The following is a 16,909-nucleotide window of genomic DNA, read 5'->3' on the forward strand; positions in this document are numbered from 1 at the left end:
TAATAAAGATTGCTACTCGCTTCGTTTTACGTCACTGTCTAACTAAAATCCATCTGACTGAGGAGAGCACACGGAAATGGATGTGGTTATTACTGCGCCAGCATTACCGGGACGATACCAGTGAAAGGAATAAGGCATTCGCTGCGGAGTTATTTATTCGGAAATGCCAACTGACCGGTTACAGGCCATTGAACAGGGAAGCAAAACTCTAATCTGCATCTTAGTTACAAAAACTGGACACCGATCTTCTCCCGAACGAGTCCTCTTGAACTTTCCCGGAGATTCATTGACTCCACTCATTCGTCGGTCAAATCCAAGCAAATGTTACAAAGTGGCTCCACGAATTCCGCAACAGATCTCCCTTTATCAATACACGCAAAGTTAAATTCTACGAACAACGCATACTACTCGCGTGCCTTCCCGTCAGTAGTATCACCGTTACACCAGTAATACTAGGTGTAATGGTGTGTACTACTGAGCAGGCATGCAAGTAGTCTATAGTTGGTGTGCAAGCTCCGCTCCGCATCCGACAGGAGGCGAAGTTTATTACGGAAACTGTGCGATATTCGTTTACTATTGCGTAATAGTCAATAAATATTCAAGAAAGTTCAAGGGGATGCGCGAGAACGATCGGTGTTTGGGGACCATGTATATGAAAGAATTTTACTTTACTTACTTTACTTGTAACTGCTTAGATCGTGTTTGCTAATACATGGCTTCACAGCGAAGGACTGGCAGATATATCAGCCGACCAAAAGTCTGCTAAGCCGAAGAACCCAAAAAAGTCATTCTCAAAAGGAATGGACGCGACGAGCATCTATTCACTGTTTATTGAAAACACCATCAACCGAAGACTATAAGGTATGAGAATACACTGCATCTTTGGAAGGAAGAACTTGAAAACAGATAACTCAGATTATTGTGTATAAGAGAGAGAAGAGGATGTCAAATAGATCTTCATGGTTCCTCGCAGAACATATGAAATATCTGTGCATTAGGATTGACGTCACCGTGACAGTCCCATGAGAAGGCGCTTCGGGAAAACTTGAGGCAGTGAAATAAAGCGGGCAAAGTGTTTCAATTCTTCTGGACAGAAAGACAGATTTCGGCACACACGCAAACAGATGAACTACAGTTGCATGCTATGAAAAACCCGTTATCACTGAGACTACGTGTATAAACTGAAGGAGTAGGTTAAAATGATGATTCGGATAGAGGGGGAATGGTGGGGAGTTTTTTGAAAAAAGGGTAGGGTTCTTGAATACCGAGCAAAATAAGTGAACTTGAAGTGGATCCAGGGAAAGGCAGCTTCAGCCTCACCTGTCTCCGAGCAGTTGTTGCATCTGAAAGACAAGGCTCCGTGCAATGTCAAGTAGAATCCTTACGTCGTGCTGCTCGGTCAACTCTGGAACGAATACGAAATACCCGTATTGAATAAAACAAGGTAGACAGATAGAACATAGTTATGTAAAATATACATGATATACACGAGCCGGGGTGCGCCTTGATTGCTGACGAGTTCTGGAGAAAGATACCTGTACACGATACTCCGCGATAAGGTTAGGTGCAAAGTACTGATTCATTAAATACCTCAAGTATGGAACCATTTAGTGTCTCACTTCTAAAGAGCAAAAGACCTCGGAACTGGTTACAACTACAATACCGGAATGGCGTTTTCTTGAGAGCACAAGTTTATACTATCTACATTAAAAATACTCAAACCTAGCTTTCAAAATACTAGTGGGGAAAAATCGAAACGCTTTCAGCACTTTGCAGGGAGTGTCAGCAATCGACGATAATTGTGTTGCATCAGTACGTTACCGCTCGGTAGGAATAGCTCTCAAATGGTGCCAATAACGCTAGAATCCTGCTCTTTGGACAAGGGTACACAACTTTCCACTGCGACCAAATCCATCGGTTTTATGACCAGTTTTCTTTCTTATATGCCTATGATATTTCGTAGCCTATCAATCACAGACAGAAGCCGCATTGCGTCCTTTTGAGCGGGAGCAAGCACTGAGCCTGATAAACATTGCCCAAAAGTCGAAAAAGTTGGTGGATGGACCCGGCTTATTCAATCTTGACAACTATGGGTCACTTACATATTCCTCATCGCAAACGTACTGGATGGGTGTTGCTGTATTGAGGTAGCCTATAGACCATTTAGGTTGGACTGGCATACATATTGTTCATGAATTGCGCACTAGTCAGCAGCTGATAGTTTGTAGAAGAGAACCTTCGTTACACAACTAACATGCCTTCAATCATGGAACCAGTGGCATTACCCAATGTGGGAAACAGTCAGCTGTCAATCAGTCAATAGTTTCACTCTCTAAACAACCAAATAGTGTTAGGCCTTGCTGTAAAGTGGTGACTACAAGGTTAGAAAATCAACACCAAAGCAAACGATTCGTATGTGTTCGGAGGCACGCTTCTTGGGTCATATCATTTATGGCGAATGGACGCCCTATTTGATACTTTTGCTGCTTTGGATTGTGTTCTTCCTTTGAGGTGAAAACACTGAGGTGTGGTAACACTGTGTCCCTCTAGTTCAGCTACTGCGTCAGACTGAATTGACGAAATACTTAAGAACGGCTCTCTCCAAAAGATGCCAGGCGTGCTTACACTCAGTGAGGTCTTTTACGATATTCTTTACCTAAGGCAAACGTTAGTACACAATGTGTAAACAAGAGTAAAACTAATAGTCCTTTACAAATAAGACAACAAAGCGAATTGTTTCTCTGTTCTGATTATGCCTAAGAACATTGACATCACATTTCCCTATACAATAAAACCGCCAACTAGTGTGATTGTCGGTAATTTCTCAATAAACCTCCCTCGATTTCAACACACCTGTTTGCTTCCATTTTTCCCTTTCTAAAGCTGGGTACAATGATTATGCACACAATCATCTTACAGCTTTGTTTACTTCGAGCTGATTATTACTGCATCCGGGTGGAGAATTCCATTGTGTTCTGCTGATGTGCAAAATGGCAGGTTTGAAAGACTAAAACAACCTCTGGATGGTCCGTTTAATAGCGGTCGGTCTAGGTTAAAAGACACTGTAGAGTTTCAGAACATGCTAATCGTAGATGAACAGAGCTGTCTTCTAATGTGTCAAAAATGATAGATCATTGATGCTGGGCGAGGGACACCTTGAGACAAAATTCACCTGGATAGTCAGTCAACGTGAAGAAGTAGGAATTTAGTCGATGAACGGTCCAGAGAGGTGTCAATGCACTACGAACGCAAAAAGCTCACTGCAACCTCGAACCGTTTACTTTGGTTCAAAGGACTGTTTTGATGCTCGATTCATCAACTGCCATTAGGAGTTATATGCTGTGTCCTAAATTATTCTCAGAGTCCCGTAACATTCCGATTGACCCGGTTTCAATTTAAAAGTGACTTATCTAAGCCATTAGGATGCCAACTCAGCTACAGTCCGCTACCTAAACAATACGCATAGTTATGCGGTTACGTGAAACACTATTGCAAAGAAGGATATATCTAGCGAATATACACTCATTTGCAATCTGATTTGGTTTTCCGAGAGACTCACCTGGAACCCAGCTGGATCTCACAGTTTGATGTTTCCAGGCAACTGAATGTGCTGTACCAGGCCGCCTCATGTTTCAGTCGCTACGATATTCGAGATATCGCAATACGAGTATATATTCAATGCACTACTCATAAGGTTGCTGAAAATTGTTCGACAGCCCACGACTGGTTTCGCCCTTCTTGGGACTCATCAGGTAGGCGCAGTCCCCGAGTTTCCGTCAACCTTATGTTCTACTTGAAACCAAATTGCACGGAATTAGCGAATATACACTCACTTACATTACAAAATATATATGTATCACGATATCTCGAATATCGTAGCGACTGAAACATGAGGCGGCCTGGTACAGCACATTCGATTGCCTGGAAACATCAAACTGAGAGATTCTGCTGGGTTCCAGGTGAGTCTCTCGAAAAACCAAATTAGTTTGCAAATGAGTGCGTATTCGCTAATTTCGTGCAGTTTGGTTACAAGGAGAACATAAGGTCGACGGAAAGTTGGGGATGCGCCTACCTGACGAGCCCGAAGCAGAGCGAAACCAGTCGTGGGCTGTCGAGGAGCTTTCAGCAACCTTATGAGTAGTCCATTACATAAAAGATATGTCCAGTTTGACGGCCAAAATAACGTAATAAAAGTGGTATACCATTGGAGCGGTCAGGCTGATGGACTCACTGGCTGGCCAGTCAGCTGGCGAATCAGAGGGATATAGAGTTAAACAGCATTTGCCGATTCAACAAAGAAAAGCCGAGAAGCAACATACCGTTATAAAATCTGATGATCTCTGTCAAATCCATATCGTAGTAAAGGATGATGTCACGGTAGTACTGCAGCATTGCCATGGCGAAAAAAATGCCAAAGTCATATGAAACCAGCCGACGAGCAGCCCAAATCACTTCCCAGACGAGGAAAACATCTTCATATTTTAGTTCTAAGCGAGAAAAAGAGGAAATCAATGCTTTTGAACTGATCATTTGTACAATTAAAAACGACCGAACGGGCGCATTTTGAACAGCCGACTGAAAAAGCATGGTTTTTGGTTAAGTAGTTGTTTAGACATGTTTCATCACTCTTATTTTTCAACGGTCCGTGTGAGGAAAGTTTATGGGTGCTTAAGTGCCTACTTTATCGCCTATAACCTGCACAACCTGTGATTCACGTCGTAAATACGGCAGGCCAAACGACACAGATCTTTGTGCGTAGCCCATCGATATGAAAACCTGTTCAACAGTCCAACATAAAATCCACCCAAAATCCTGCTTAGAAAATCCTGTCTGTCACTAGAGGCTTAGTTAATGGAACAGCCCAGCTTGTTATTTGAACTATGCTGAGTGGTTTCTTCGAGTCACAGGCCACTGACTCCAAAAATATCCATGGAAAATCATTTGGGTCGAAATAAAATCAATTCAGAAATACACGTCATGGTTTCGGGGTTACTAGAATAATAGCTTCTCATGCAGCGTCAGAGAAAAACTGATAGATTAAAGATAAGTGCAAGCTCAAGGCAACTATAAGGTTAATACGGGAAGTTTTTGACCCAAAGGCCCATGCTTTGGATCCAACTCTCGCGTGTGAATAGCTGCTGACTCGACTTGGGCAACTTGGGGCTATGTGTCCTTCAAGCTGCACGGCAGCTATGTACCGAAGGGCTGCTACAGACAAACCACCGTTGTTGGTATAGACCACGATGAGCCTTACAGCTCAGTATGAACAGCATGGCGCACTACTTACATCTCACCTCACTGTTAACGATTTAGTGATTTGCGCCGCTAAATAATACTCAATGGTGTACTAACAAAGCCAACCAAATTACCGTACTCAGTTGGCTGAAAAGATAGGTTTCAATTTTTCTAAACAAGATTGTTGTATGGACATACAGGAAGACGTGAGCTATTTGCGAGAATATGCGAAATCATACAGTTGATAATCTTATTCCAATCTGTGGAGTGCCTGAGATCCGTAAGGACAGTAATGTCTTTAGAAGTGTCAATAATTGAACCATTCGAAGTACATTAACACGCTCAAAGGATGACGGATACCTGAAGATGGTCTCAAATCACAGTGTGCTAGCGAAGATTTCTAACAGTTTAGTCAGAAATACAGAGCCGAACACCTGACAGGTCAATCGAATGGTAGATCAAAGTCAGCCGTAGAACCGGTGGGCCACCGGTAAATAGCTAAACGGAGCAACGCGGCAGACCAAGGAAGTAATATCTTGTTTCAGAAGGCGATCAAACCATCTCCATGGAGCTACGCGCCTTCACGTTGAATCCATCATGTCACGATGAACTCACGTCCAACCTCTTTTAAGGGTGATCGACGCAAATGCGCTACTGGAATCGACAGACCCCCAAGTTCGGTTCTACGTGTTCCCGAAAATTCCAAATTCCGGCTAGAGGGAAGGGTTAGGAGAGGGTATGAATATCGTTTGTACGAAGTGTGGATACGTAGGGTGCAGCCAAACGGAGGGTCAAATAGAGGTCGGAAAAGACATGGGGACGACAACAAAATTTAACCTAGGCGCAGCCTGTAAAAAAAAGAACGGTTCCGGAAAGCGGGAAAACGTGGGGTTGTCCATTGCCACAGAACCGATGGCAACACAAAAGCTTCACATACTTAACCAATTAGTATATGTATTCAGTGGACGAAGCTAAATGCTTATTGGGGTTCCGATTATCGAATCAGAAACGCCCATGTTTTGGACGACAATGTAGCCAAAACACTCGATAAATTCGAACAAATAAAGAGCGACACCAACATTGGAATATTGGAATATTCACCAATTGCAATCGAATGCATGTAAATGTCTAGTAAAATAAGACAACAGCGGTGAACAAAACGGCTTCTGCATGAAGTAAGGCTACAGCTCTGCGATGATGAACTTGGCTTTTGCCTGAGTGAACCCAGTTTTTAAGAACGAATTCTGACCGTGCCCATAAAAGCCATCAGGTAAAAAAACACTTCTGCTGAATCTAATCCACTAGAAAGAATAAAGGCACGGATTCCCATCATAGAGCGACAGGCAAGATACAAATGTGATATGTGGGAACAGCTGACTTACCGCGCTTAAAATCCAGAAGAAGCCATCGGTAGCAAAAGTACAAATGCGTGTCCATCGACTTGGAACAGAAATAATCGTATAGTTTGGAGTCAAAAACCTGGAAAGTTTGAAAAATTATATCCATCAGATTGTGCTTTGGTCCCATTATTCAGGAGATAGACGTGGGAAAAGTAAGAAGCAAGCAATCTGGCCTAATGACGTATTTTGTTAAGGCCATTTGCAAGCCAAAATACAGTGGAATATCGATTTCTTGTAGCCAGAAGCAGCTGTATTAATGTTAAAGTAATTAGCTAGTTGTACCGGTAGTTATCTTCATTAGAAACAGAGAACAAAGTGCTTTTCGTTGGTATCCCTACCTGTCTCAGCAACACAATACTGTGTGGATTATTTTTGACCAAAGAGAGAATCCAAAGAAACGGGTAGGGAGAAGGGATGAAGTCATAAGAGGAAAAGGGGCGCTCGATTGTGACTGGACCTTATCTAGATAGCATTGAGCACGATTGGTCTTTTCAGTAAACAAAAACTTTGCAACACATCATTTGAGCTGAACCATATATACTCCGTTGTGTGGGATACGCAGTATTGTCTTCCCTTATTTTCATTGGTGAGTTGAGTCGTTTCTTTGAGAGAGTAAAAGTTAGACAACGGAACACTAGGAGGAACTGTTTTCCAGGCCCGGAGCATGATGCCTAATAACGGCAGTTAGTAAGTGCTTTCAAAGTAAAGGAATATCCTCAGCTAGAGTGCGCAGTGCTATCAAAATCACCCATAAGTATCAGACACAACGTCCCGACCCAGCTTGCAATCTTCAAACATGTCCAGTCAATTTAAGAGCGTTACTGATCGCTACCTAGCATTCAAAAGTAAACGAAAAACTCAGAAATACCATACCACGGGGATAGCTGTGAGATGCAAAACGGGTTATTTGGCTGGAAAGTAGTATCGATTATTGTAATCTCTGATGATCACATATCCCAGAAGTGTCTATGTCACCAAATGGGCACATAGGTAGTCGAACCAAGCTGATCGCGCAGGTGAACAAATCTTAGTGTCTCGGTCAGGCAAAGGGGATGAGTTAAACTTATGCCAAAGCAACTTGTATTTGGACAACGATTCTAGGATGTAAGGTTAATGCTATGTTTACGATTTATGCTCCCCGCTGAGGTACTTAGAGTTTGTCGATAGAAAAATGCGGTTTTGCAGTCACACTTGAGATGCCTTGCTGCCGATGAAGTCAGAGAAGCTTTTTTATTCTTATTATAAATAATCAGAAGTGAGCACTTCAGGAACTTCCGAAGAAATTCACATCCGCGATCGCCCTGTTAGCGGTGGAAAACTAAAGTCTTCAGTCATAAGCAGCTGATGATGAAGTGTATAGTGCAGTCAACGAATTGACACGTTATGCGCATCGCCCCTAAATGGGTGCAGACGTGCAGAAGTGAACACCAAAGAATGATGCAACGGGATGAGAAGGACTGTATGACATGATTTACTACTAAGTGATGAAAGCCATGTCCTGAAATAAAAGCAACACTCATTGTCTTCTGCGAAGTGCAGCTGTCCAGCTGATACCAGGTAGCACTGAAGGAATTTCAGCAATAATGAAAAGAAAGTACTCTGACTTCAAAAAAAACCACATGTCCTAACCCCTTTAGATTGGTTACTAGTAACTTCCAACTTGGCCGCAAACTACAGAGCGTAACCTATCAGTTGTCCAGTTATTTATCCTCTAAGAGAGAATAAGATATCTTTGAGGATCACTGGATATTACACATTTTGAACGCCCACCTTTTATGTACTAGCTCATTATCCTGTTGGGACATCCTCAAAATCATTGTCGAACGACACTGCCCTGCATGACTCTTTGGGAAATGTGGCCTCTGAGGTGATGCCAATGTCAAGGCAATTTATATACTTTAGATACGTTTGTGAAAGCGTTAGCTTTAACATTTTGGTTAGCAACCGAAAGTAAACGGAAACCGTTCAGATTCACTAATAACTTAAGAAATATAAGCCGGTCAGTAGAATAACTAAGCTTAGTAGCATACTCTGTACACATTGATGCGTTCAAATCCACACTCAACCGACAAGGCGATTGAAGGCAGGTCACTGAATGCCGCTGCGTAAAAATAAATCGATTGCTTCTCAGAGAGATTTTGTATGCTTCGCATACAATAGTCGCAAACGATCATAGGGCTATAAAATCATGTGAGTACTCCTCCACTGAACCGTCCACAGTGAACATGATTTATTTCATCTAATCTTTGCTTCATCTGGTGATCTGTCCCCTTTCGAACGCGGAGCATTCATCATAACTAAACTTGAAAAAGTTGGATAGAAGTTGCCACACTCTCCTTGCGCTGATTCTTCGATGAACTCCCTGAGTGACCCTCAACGTGGACCTCAACAGCCTTCCCTTCGTTTTTACATGCGCCTCCAACCTGATTCGTTCTAACTGTCAGGCACTCTGTTTCAGAGATCTCAACCACAGTTATTCTATTCACTACGTAGGCGATGACGTTAAAACAGCTAACTTGATACCTATCACACTCCAAACCTGTTCTATATAGCACAAACTAAGTAGAAACCACATTCCTGGAGAGTACAAAACGGAAAGATGGTAACCAAACTCCATTTGAGATGAACAATTATCTCGATTGAAGAGGGAATAGCCTTCTAGTTAATTTCGTTGGTGATATTGCACGCAAAGCAATAACAGCCAATTAAATAGAAGGGTTTGCTGTATGAAGAGAAAGTCGACAGCTACTGTGCAAGTGTTTGAGGTATACCCAGTGGGACAGGATGACTCACGCAAAATCACTGATGGGCCTTTTCGGATTCATCTTGTTAACCCTGAGAAAACAGGCTCCGTAGTTTATATACAGGATTTAATTCTACATAGTGAAACACCTTATGCCAAAGGAGCATTTAAAGTAAAGTACAAGCTGACATCAGTCATCTGCCTTTTACCGTTCCAGTTTGCCTACGCATCCCTAAAAGCTGCGACGCACCGATCCGTTGCAACAAGCGAAGATGATTGTGAAAGTTGTTCACATAATGGTGCAACCGGGCATAGTCAGAGGACGTGTGAATGCTAACTCTAGTCGAAGCCCACCGAACATGATGCTCATGGGATCGACTACAGCTCGGCGGGCTCCCAGAATCATTCCCGTTTTCGAACCTTTCTCTACTACCTCTTCGCAGCATTTCACCTCATCAGACGATCGACTTCACTCCTAGAATGGCTTTGTTAAAACCATATGCTCCATTGATAGCAGCATTTTTCTCTCCCCCGCGGTGGCTGCAGTTCTTCTGCCATTTACATCATTGTCTCTATATGTCAATAATTTCCTTCCTGATTTATGTTTCAGAATAAGGGGAAGCCGTACTACTTTGATGTGAACAAGATGTCCCTTAGGTAGTTTGAAGAGCAGATCTTGCTAGTACCAAACCAACCGGGGCTTTGAATCCGAACCTCATTGGACCACTTTCCTCACTATGTATTACTGATAGGATAACTGACTTGTTCTGGACTTGAAAGTAATTCGCATAGTAACACTATTGTACGTGATACCGTAGTATGTTTGCATGTGCTCAGATATTCGGTCTTGGTTAAACTCGTCTCAAGTTTGATAACATCAAGTTGATAAATAAATTAATAAACGATGGTGAAAATAAGTAATAATGAAGTTGTCCGGTGCCACAATAACATTGCGTACAGCCTGGTTTTTGAAGTATATTTTCGAACGTCCAATCACAAACGAAAATCGAATGGTACCTCGATTTGCATCGTTAAAGTGCGCGAAAGAAGTCAGTGAGGATTGGCCTACTGATATATGTATATGTATCTCCGAATTTCACTATGAACTTATGTCCTACTGGGTTACTCAAAGTGCCAGTCTTGAACGACGTGCTAATATGGTTCTATAAGAAACGCGATTATCTGCTCATACACTGTCCAACTGCACCAATGGCAAATTGTGGCATATTATAGACGGTCACAGACAATTTGGTCTATGAGAATAGGTGGTACCGATGATTTAGTATTCGACAAGACGTACTTGAATTAAAGAGTTCAGGTTGGAGAATCGCAAATCCATGCAATTCAGCCTTCGGGAGGCCAGAGCACGCGTGTAGGGTGAGGGCACAACTGGGAGCGAGACGGAACAAAGGGACGCGGACTTGGATGACAATTCAGTGAGAACGGTTGATTTCGTAGTAAGGACTGGCGATGTGTTCGGTCTGGTATGGCTGTCGAAAATTTTTTGTAAGCTTTCAGGTGCATCGCTCACGGTGCCGGCACCTCTGGCCAATGATAACAGGGTTGGTTTTGTAGGAGTTTTGCGCTGCGTATCTACAGTGGGTCCATTGGCGTTAGAATTACGAGGTGAACTGTCTAGCGATGAACGATCAATAGAAGTGGGGAAATTCGGAAGCATCCACTCCATCAAGGCCGAAAAGCAGGCGAAAGTTAACGCTTCTTCTTCCAACACAATGAGAAGCGGTGCGAGCAGATCACACATACCTTGAATATACCCTGTGTCGAGATGCAACCAAACCCATGTGCAAATTATATTTCTCAGTTTGTGTAGGTTCTCATTCAGCTCGGAATATTCCAGGGGATTTTGCTGTGGTTGTGGCCTTGAGTCGAATGTCCGTTCTAACAGAAAGAAGAAAGGAAACATGTACAGATGAGGAGGGATGGCGCAGAACTTGTCTCCAAGAGAGAAAGCATCGCACCAGGACTACGGGCGCAAAAAGTTCGAAACAGACAAACTACTACTACCTGATAAGTACGCAAAGTGGTCCCTCAAATCCGGTGATCCGCTTCTGCCGATCAGGTGACGTATTATGTTGGTGCGATATGAAATATGTAGGTTACGCATTTGATCACGACCTATCATGAGAAGAAGCACTCGACTTGGCACTGATCTATCACCAAACTCGTAACAACTTCTGACAAACTACATTCAAAACACACTAGAACAACAAATGTGGTACATAACACGGTGAGAAGTAAATCATCAGTTTATGAAAAGGTGGTATCCAGTAGTATAGTAGAGGAGAGACAACGCGAATAATGCTGCGTTTGTTCTTGTCCACCAAACTCGTAACAACTTCTGACAAACTATATTCAAAACAACTAGAACAAAAAATGTGGTACATAACACGGTGAGAATTAAATAATCAGTTTGTGAAAATGTGGTATCCATTAGTATAGTAGAGGAGAGACAACACGAATAATGCTGCGTTTGTTCTTGTCTAAAGAAACAGCCTTTTTGAAGGCACTTTCTAGCAGGCTGGGAACGGGGATTTTAAAACGAAACAAGATTTGACTGTCAGAAATGAATAGTACATATAAATGTTAGTCAAAATACTCACTGGGAGTGGCGAAGAAAGAATGGTTGCGATCACATCTGGAAACATCCTTGTCTATTCGATAGAGATTGAGGCTTAATGCATCCAAATCCTTTGGCTGAAAGGAACAGACAGCAAATGAGTTGTTCAAATATTCAGAAGTAAGCATACATGATGAGGGACTAGATAGACGGGTGATCTGTTCTTTCTCTTTCAGTTGGATTTAATTAAGATATGGAGATAACGGTAACATAGGGCGTGTGTAAAGTGAGATATCTAAGTATGTACACTGTAGATAGAAGCCTTAGATAAAATAGAAATAGTTCTTTTGCAAAATGACCATTTGATAAGCAAGGCGGTCTAGTAAAGACAGTCAGGTTGCGTAGCGTTTCGGAATTCATCGCAGTCAAAAACCGCACAATGTATCTCTTACGGAAACCCCAACACAAAGATGTGTGGCCCGGTGAACTGACTTTAAGTGGGAAAAGGTGCAAAAATTTCAAAAAGCTCCATAGCGAAATTGGTTCAATGCATAAAAAGCAAACCATTCAGCATCCATACGCTAAGAACTATGGGCGGATACATTTGATTCTCATGGCGGGCATCATGATGAGGAAGCCAAATACGATACGATATAAAAATATTGTACATAAGATAGGAAGAATGGCACCTTAACCAATTAGAGAAATGAAGGGATTAGTGTGAAATTCATATACAGCATCCCATCGCAAAAACACGCAGACAGTGGTGTTAACTAGCATGTATCATCAGAACAGCTGGACACTGGTTACAAGAGGACCGGGCGGCTTTTTCACCTGGAACTCGGATAATAACTACCAAACCGGGCATTTTTATTGTCAAAAATCTAACATGCATACGAACAAGTATATGAGTATTCGAAGGACTCCTGGAAACGAGGTGGACTTAGAAGTCCTTTTGTGCCGACTTCAGACTTCAATTGACCGCTGGACTTGTGCGTCCACGGTCCTTTCACAACAGTTGCGTGGGCCAAACTCTTTGCTGTCTTCGTACTATGTGAATGGCGGATGGTCTATACAATAAGGATCGAGACAGAAAATTTCGTCACCTCCTGCGCATCGATTTTGTTCTTGGTGATAATCCTGCTTCAGTCTAAAGCTCATGCAAGTATTACCGGATGTCGGTTACAATACCCATTACAAAACGAGTGCAGAAAATACACGCAAAGACGTACAAAAAATTTAGAGGCATCTATTGAATCATTCGAAAAATCCTGATGTGTTGGGGTACCAACTTCGTCATCGTAATCACTGACGTAGTAATCTGGTAGCTGAAAAGCAGCATTCCCGTCCGAATTTAGCCGTGGTGTCGTCAGGCTCTCTGAGTTTGCGAAAGATTCTGCCAAAAAATAACGGAAATGACACTGAAAGTAATTAGCGAAAGAACGTCCACAAAAACACACTTGAAGTAGCATTTTGAGGCCATAGGTATGTGGGAATACTTGTGCAACGGTGGATACTACTGATAAGGTATGCGAATGATGTTTTCTTGTAACTTCGCTCTGCGTCTATTGGAAGGTGGGATTTATCACAACATTTTTGAAATTGATTTGTAACATTCAAGTGCATTTGAGTGATAGTGAATGATTTTCCGGGAAGTTCAGGAGACAACATTTTTGAAATTGATTTGTAACATTCAAGTGCATTTGAGTGATAGTGAATGAATATCCAGGAAAGTTCAGGAAGATTCGTTCGGTTTTTACAAACAAGATGCATACGAGAGTACTGCTTTCTGTAGCTGTTCAGTTGATGCTTTCTAATAACTCCGCAGCGAAGGCTTTTCCTTCACTGATATAGAGCAGAAAAGTTTGCGAAAAATGGGGAGTCTATCGATAGCCTCTCAGTTTTGGCTACAATAAAGTACAGCAAAGCCAAACCTACCCGGGTGTATACGCAAGGTCGATAACCTAAGCAGCTCGTGCCTCGTCTGTGACACAAGGTAACACTTAGGGGCAACTCTGATAGGACGGGTATATACACCGTATGACTGTTGATGTTGATGATTCATATAAGCTTCGTAGTAAGTGTGTATTAGAACTATGCTCTAAGAACAAATTGGACAAAGTACGTAGAAGAACGAGCTGCTCATTATTTTTATTAAATCTTAGTGATCAGAAAGTGCGTGTTTATTGCAGCATAGATAAAAAGTGGTGCTAGAGTACGAACTAGCTTGATGGAAGGTTGGAGACGCGGTCTACTTAATAAGGCCCAAGAAGTTTGTGACTGAGGGTGGACCTTCTAGAAGTTTTACCAATCTTACTGGAGTAAATTATGCTGCTTCCAGAAACGTCTTCCCATACTTTAGCTGGGACAATAGCGTGAAGCTTGTCTTGACGGTTCGCTCCATTCCTGTGCGGATCACTAGCGCAATCTCAAGATTTAAGCTTTGGATTAACATATCTCCGAGACCATTGTGTGCAATGATCCAGCTCAACAGCTGTTTCAAAATAAATTACTGACGACCAGGAGAGCTGGAGCACTTGAACAAACCATTTGTCTGCATGCATTTCTACGCGTCTGATGGCTGCCATCTCATCAGTTGTCACAGGTAATATGCGAGCACCTTTAGGACAATAATTAGGATTCTGTGATATACGTCATAACGATTATCAACCTATTGCTCCCTGTAATAGCACTAGAACTCAGCCCTGATCCTCCCTGATTCGGTGACGTTCAAATTCACGAATGCTTACCGCTAATCTAGTTCGAATGAACTACTTACCACGTTGCTTATCATCACGGGCAACCTAGCTTTACTGCATCGGTACTATTGATTCCAAACACTCGTGTCAAGCGTTCGGTCAGCAAAAGTATTCAAAATAGGAGACCTATGAAGTTAATTTCGTTCTGTGCTATAGCGAATTTGTCTCGAAAAATTTGTTCGGTTATGCCTTTTCCCATGATGACAAACACTTTTCGGCAGTATTTCAAATCAAGGGCAACACATGTTTCAACCTCCCCTTGGTGCAGATCTTTCACGATTTGGAAACCAGAGAGTTAGAGACAGAATACCGGATGCAACTATCCAGATATTGGTTATTAAGACGTTCAAACGAGCAATTTTCTCCCACCAATATCCTATTTTATCGTAAAGTGCGCAAGACTATTGATGAGACGCAACAGTAACATGTCTGAATAGGCGCTGACAACAACATGAAAAAGAACATATGGGCTAGAATTTCGTCCATGCACCATGCTTCTGTGCTCACCGTCTTTTACCATAGCCCTGAAAGTGTCTGAGGATATCGAGCCAAAGGAGGAAGCTATGGTAATGTCATCCTGTCGTCTATACAGCGTTACTGAATAGAAAATGGGTATTGAATATACAATCCAGCAACATGGGGATACATTTACGTACGACTTCCTCGTACGCAAAGAAAAGAAACAAGGGAAATAAACTCAGCTACAAAACTGTGAAACAACTTCCGGCTGTGTTAAAAATTCGAGCGAAGCAAATTTGACCAGAGCATGATAAATGCCGGTAAAATAAGCACAGGTATTGTTCGGTCTTACCTGTGAAGCCGTTGCCCGTTTGTACTTGGTCCGACAAGGGGAACTGTATCGGTTCAACATCAGTTGATCGCCTTCTTTTTCCACCATTTTTCGGGCTTTCACAAGTTTCGATAAATCGAAGGGAGGGCAGTGATTGTGTTGATGATCGTCGCTAATTGTTGAAAATATGCCAGGTAGTAGTATTAACGCCAAGAAAATGTCATGTTGGATGAGTTGGATGCAAAAGGTCTATCCAATTCACCAGGCTTATTGTGTCTTTTGCCGAGCTTGATAATTTGTAAATGTTTCCTCACAAAATTGGGAAGCGTCATCTATGGATCAGCGAGTGGCACCGCGGTTTTTTGCATCAGTAGGTGTGGTTAAGCATGCATGCACTTGTGTATTAGTCCGAAGCTGAGCTGCCAAGCCAACCAACCAATCAGAAATTCACGATCAATGGTTGTTGTCAAAGCCTACGTACAGATATGCACCCTAACACTAAGCACTCAGCTGATGAACCGCAAAGTCCCTGTGCAGAGCCACATAGTAGGAATGTAGCACCGAGTCGGAAACAAACGTTTGGAGCTAATTTTTGAGGCTCAGTAAGTATCCAGATAGCACGAAATCGGTTAAATTAGAGAAAAAATCTAAGCTCTCGTGCACTGTAAAATTGTACTCCGTTAAATAATCGTTTAAAGTGCAGTTTTTGATTTTGGCACGGGCAACCCATGCAAAAATCTCGAAACAGCTAAGATTGTGTTTCCAATAAAAAGGAAGCAAATTAGACCAGAATTTTTGTTTTCCGTGATTGTGATCTTACAATTATGGATTTCATATAGCCTCCTACTTGAGTAGTGAAGACGTACAAGTCCATACTGGTGCTCTATTGGAAATATTCAACAGTCACTATGAGTGAATATTAGCTGAGAAAACGAACAGACTATAAACGACCGTTTAAATCCGGATGATACACAAACAAAGCCAAATTACTGTGTAGGAACGAAAGGAATGTAGAAAGCAAGAGCAGTGGATAAAACCTGACATGTAGGATGACGAATTGCTAGCCAAGTAAAATCAAACTAGCTGACAGAAATGAAAATATGCTCTGGACAATATACCCGGTTGTTTACGATACCTACTGTCAGGACGAGCCCAGACATGAAAAAATCACATGTGCAGAGAGTGACACATCCCCGAGGTCACCATCGGTACGACACGTTTCGGATAGCAGGTGCGTTGACGGAGCCCACCAAACATGGCTTAGTAGCATAAGACCAGTGGAGTGGGGCTGAAATTGTTCAAGATTGGAACACCGCCATTGGCTGTACAGAACAAACACGTGAACAATCATATTTGGCCATCTAGGCATCCTATATATTTATGCAGAAGTTCGGTATGTTTTGT

General features: G+C 42.2%; 1 protein-coding gene across 1 annotated transcript in view; it reads right to left on the reverse strand.

Annotated features, from left to right (window-relative positions):
- Window positions 1-806: 806 nt before the first annotated feature.
- Window positions 807-16,909, reverse strand: part of T265_03835 (hypothetical protein) — a gene marked incomplete at both ends in the record, with an annotated part of 73,859 nt that continues 57,756 nt past the window's right edge. Inside the window, 7 exons of the mRNA XM_009168416.1 lie at window positions 807-1,405; window positions 4,320-4,487; window positions 6,618-6,714; window positions 10,679-11,277; window positions 12,000-12,093; window positions 13,189-13,352; window positions 15,527-15,677. Coding sequence (XP_009166680.1) covers window positions 1,317-1,405; window positions 4,320-4,487; window positions 6,618-6,714; window positions 10,679-11,277; window positions 12,000-12,093; window positions 13,189-13,352; window positions 15,527-15,677 — 1,362 coding nt within the window. The remainder of the gene's footprint in view (window positions 1,406-4,319; window positions 4,488-6,617; window positions 6,715-10,678; window positions 11,278-11,999; window positions 12,094-13,188; window positions 13,353-15,526; window positions 15,678-16,909) is intronic.

This window comes from Opisthorchis viverrini, assembly GCF_000715545.1.
Source record: "Opisthorchis viverrini unplaced genomic scaffold opera_v5_57, whole genome shotgun sequence".
Taxonomy (NCBI): Eukaryota; Metazoa; Platyhelminthes; class Trematoda; order Opisthorchiida; family Opisthorchiidae; genus Opisthorchis; species Opisthorchis viverrini.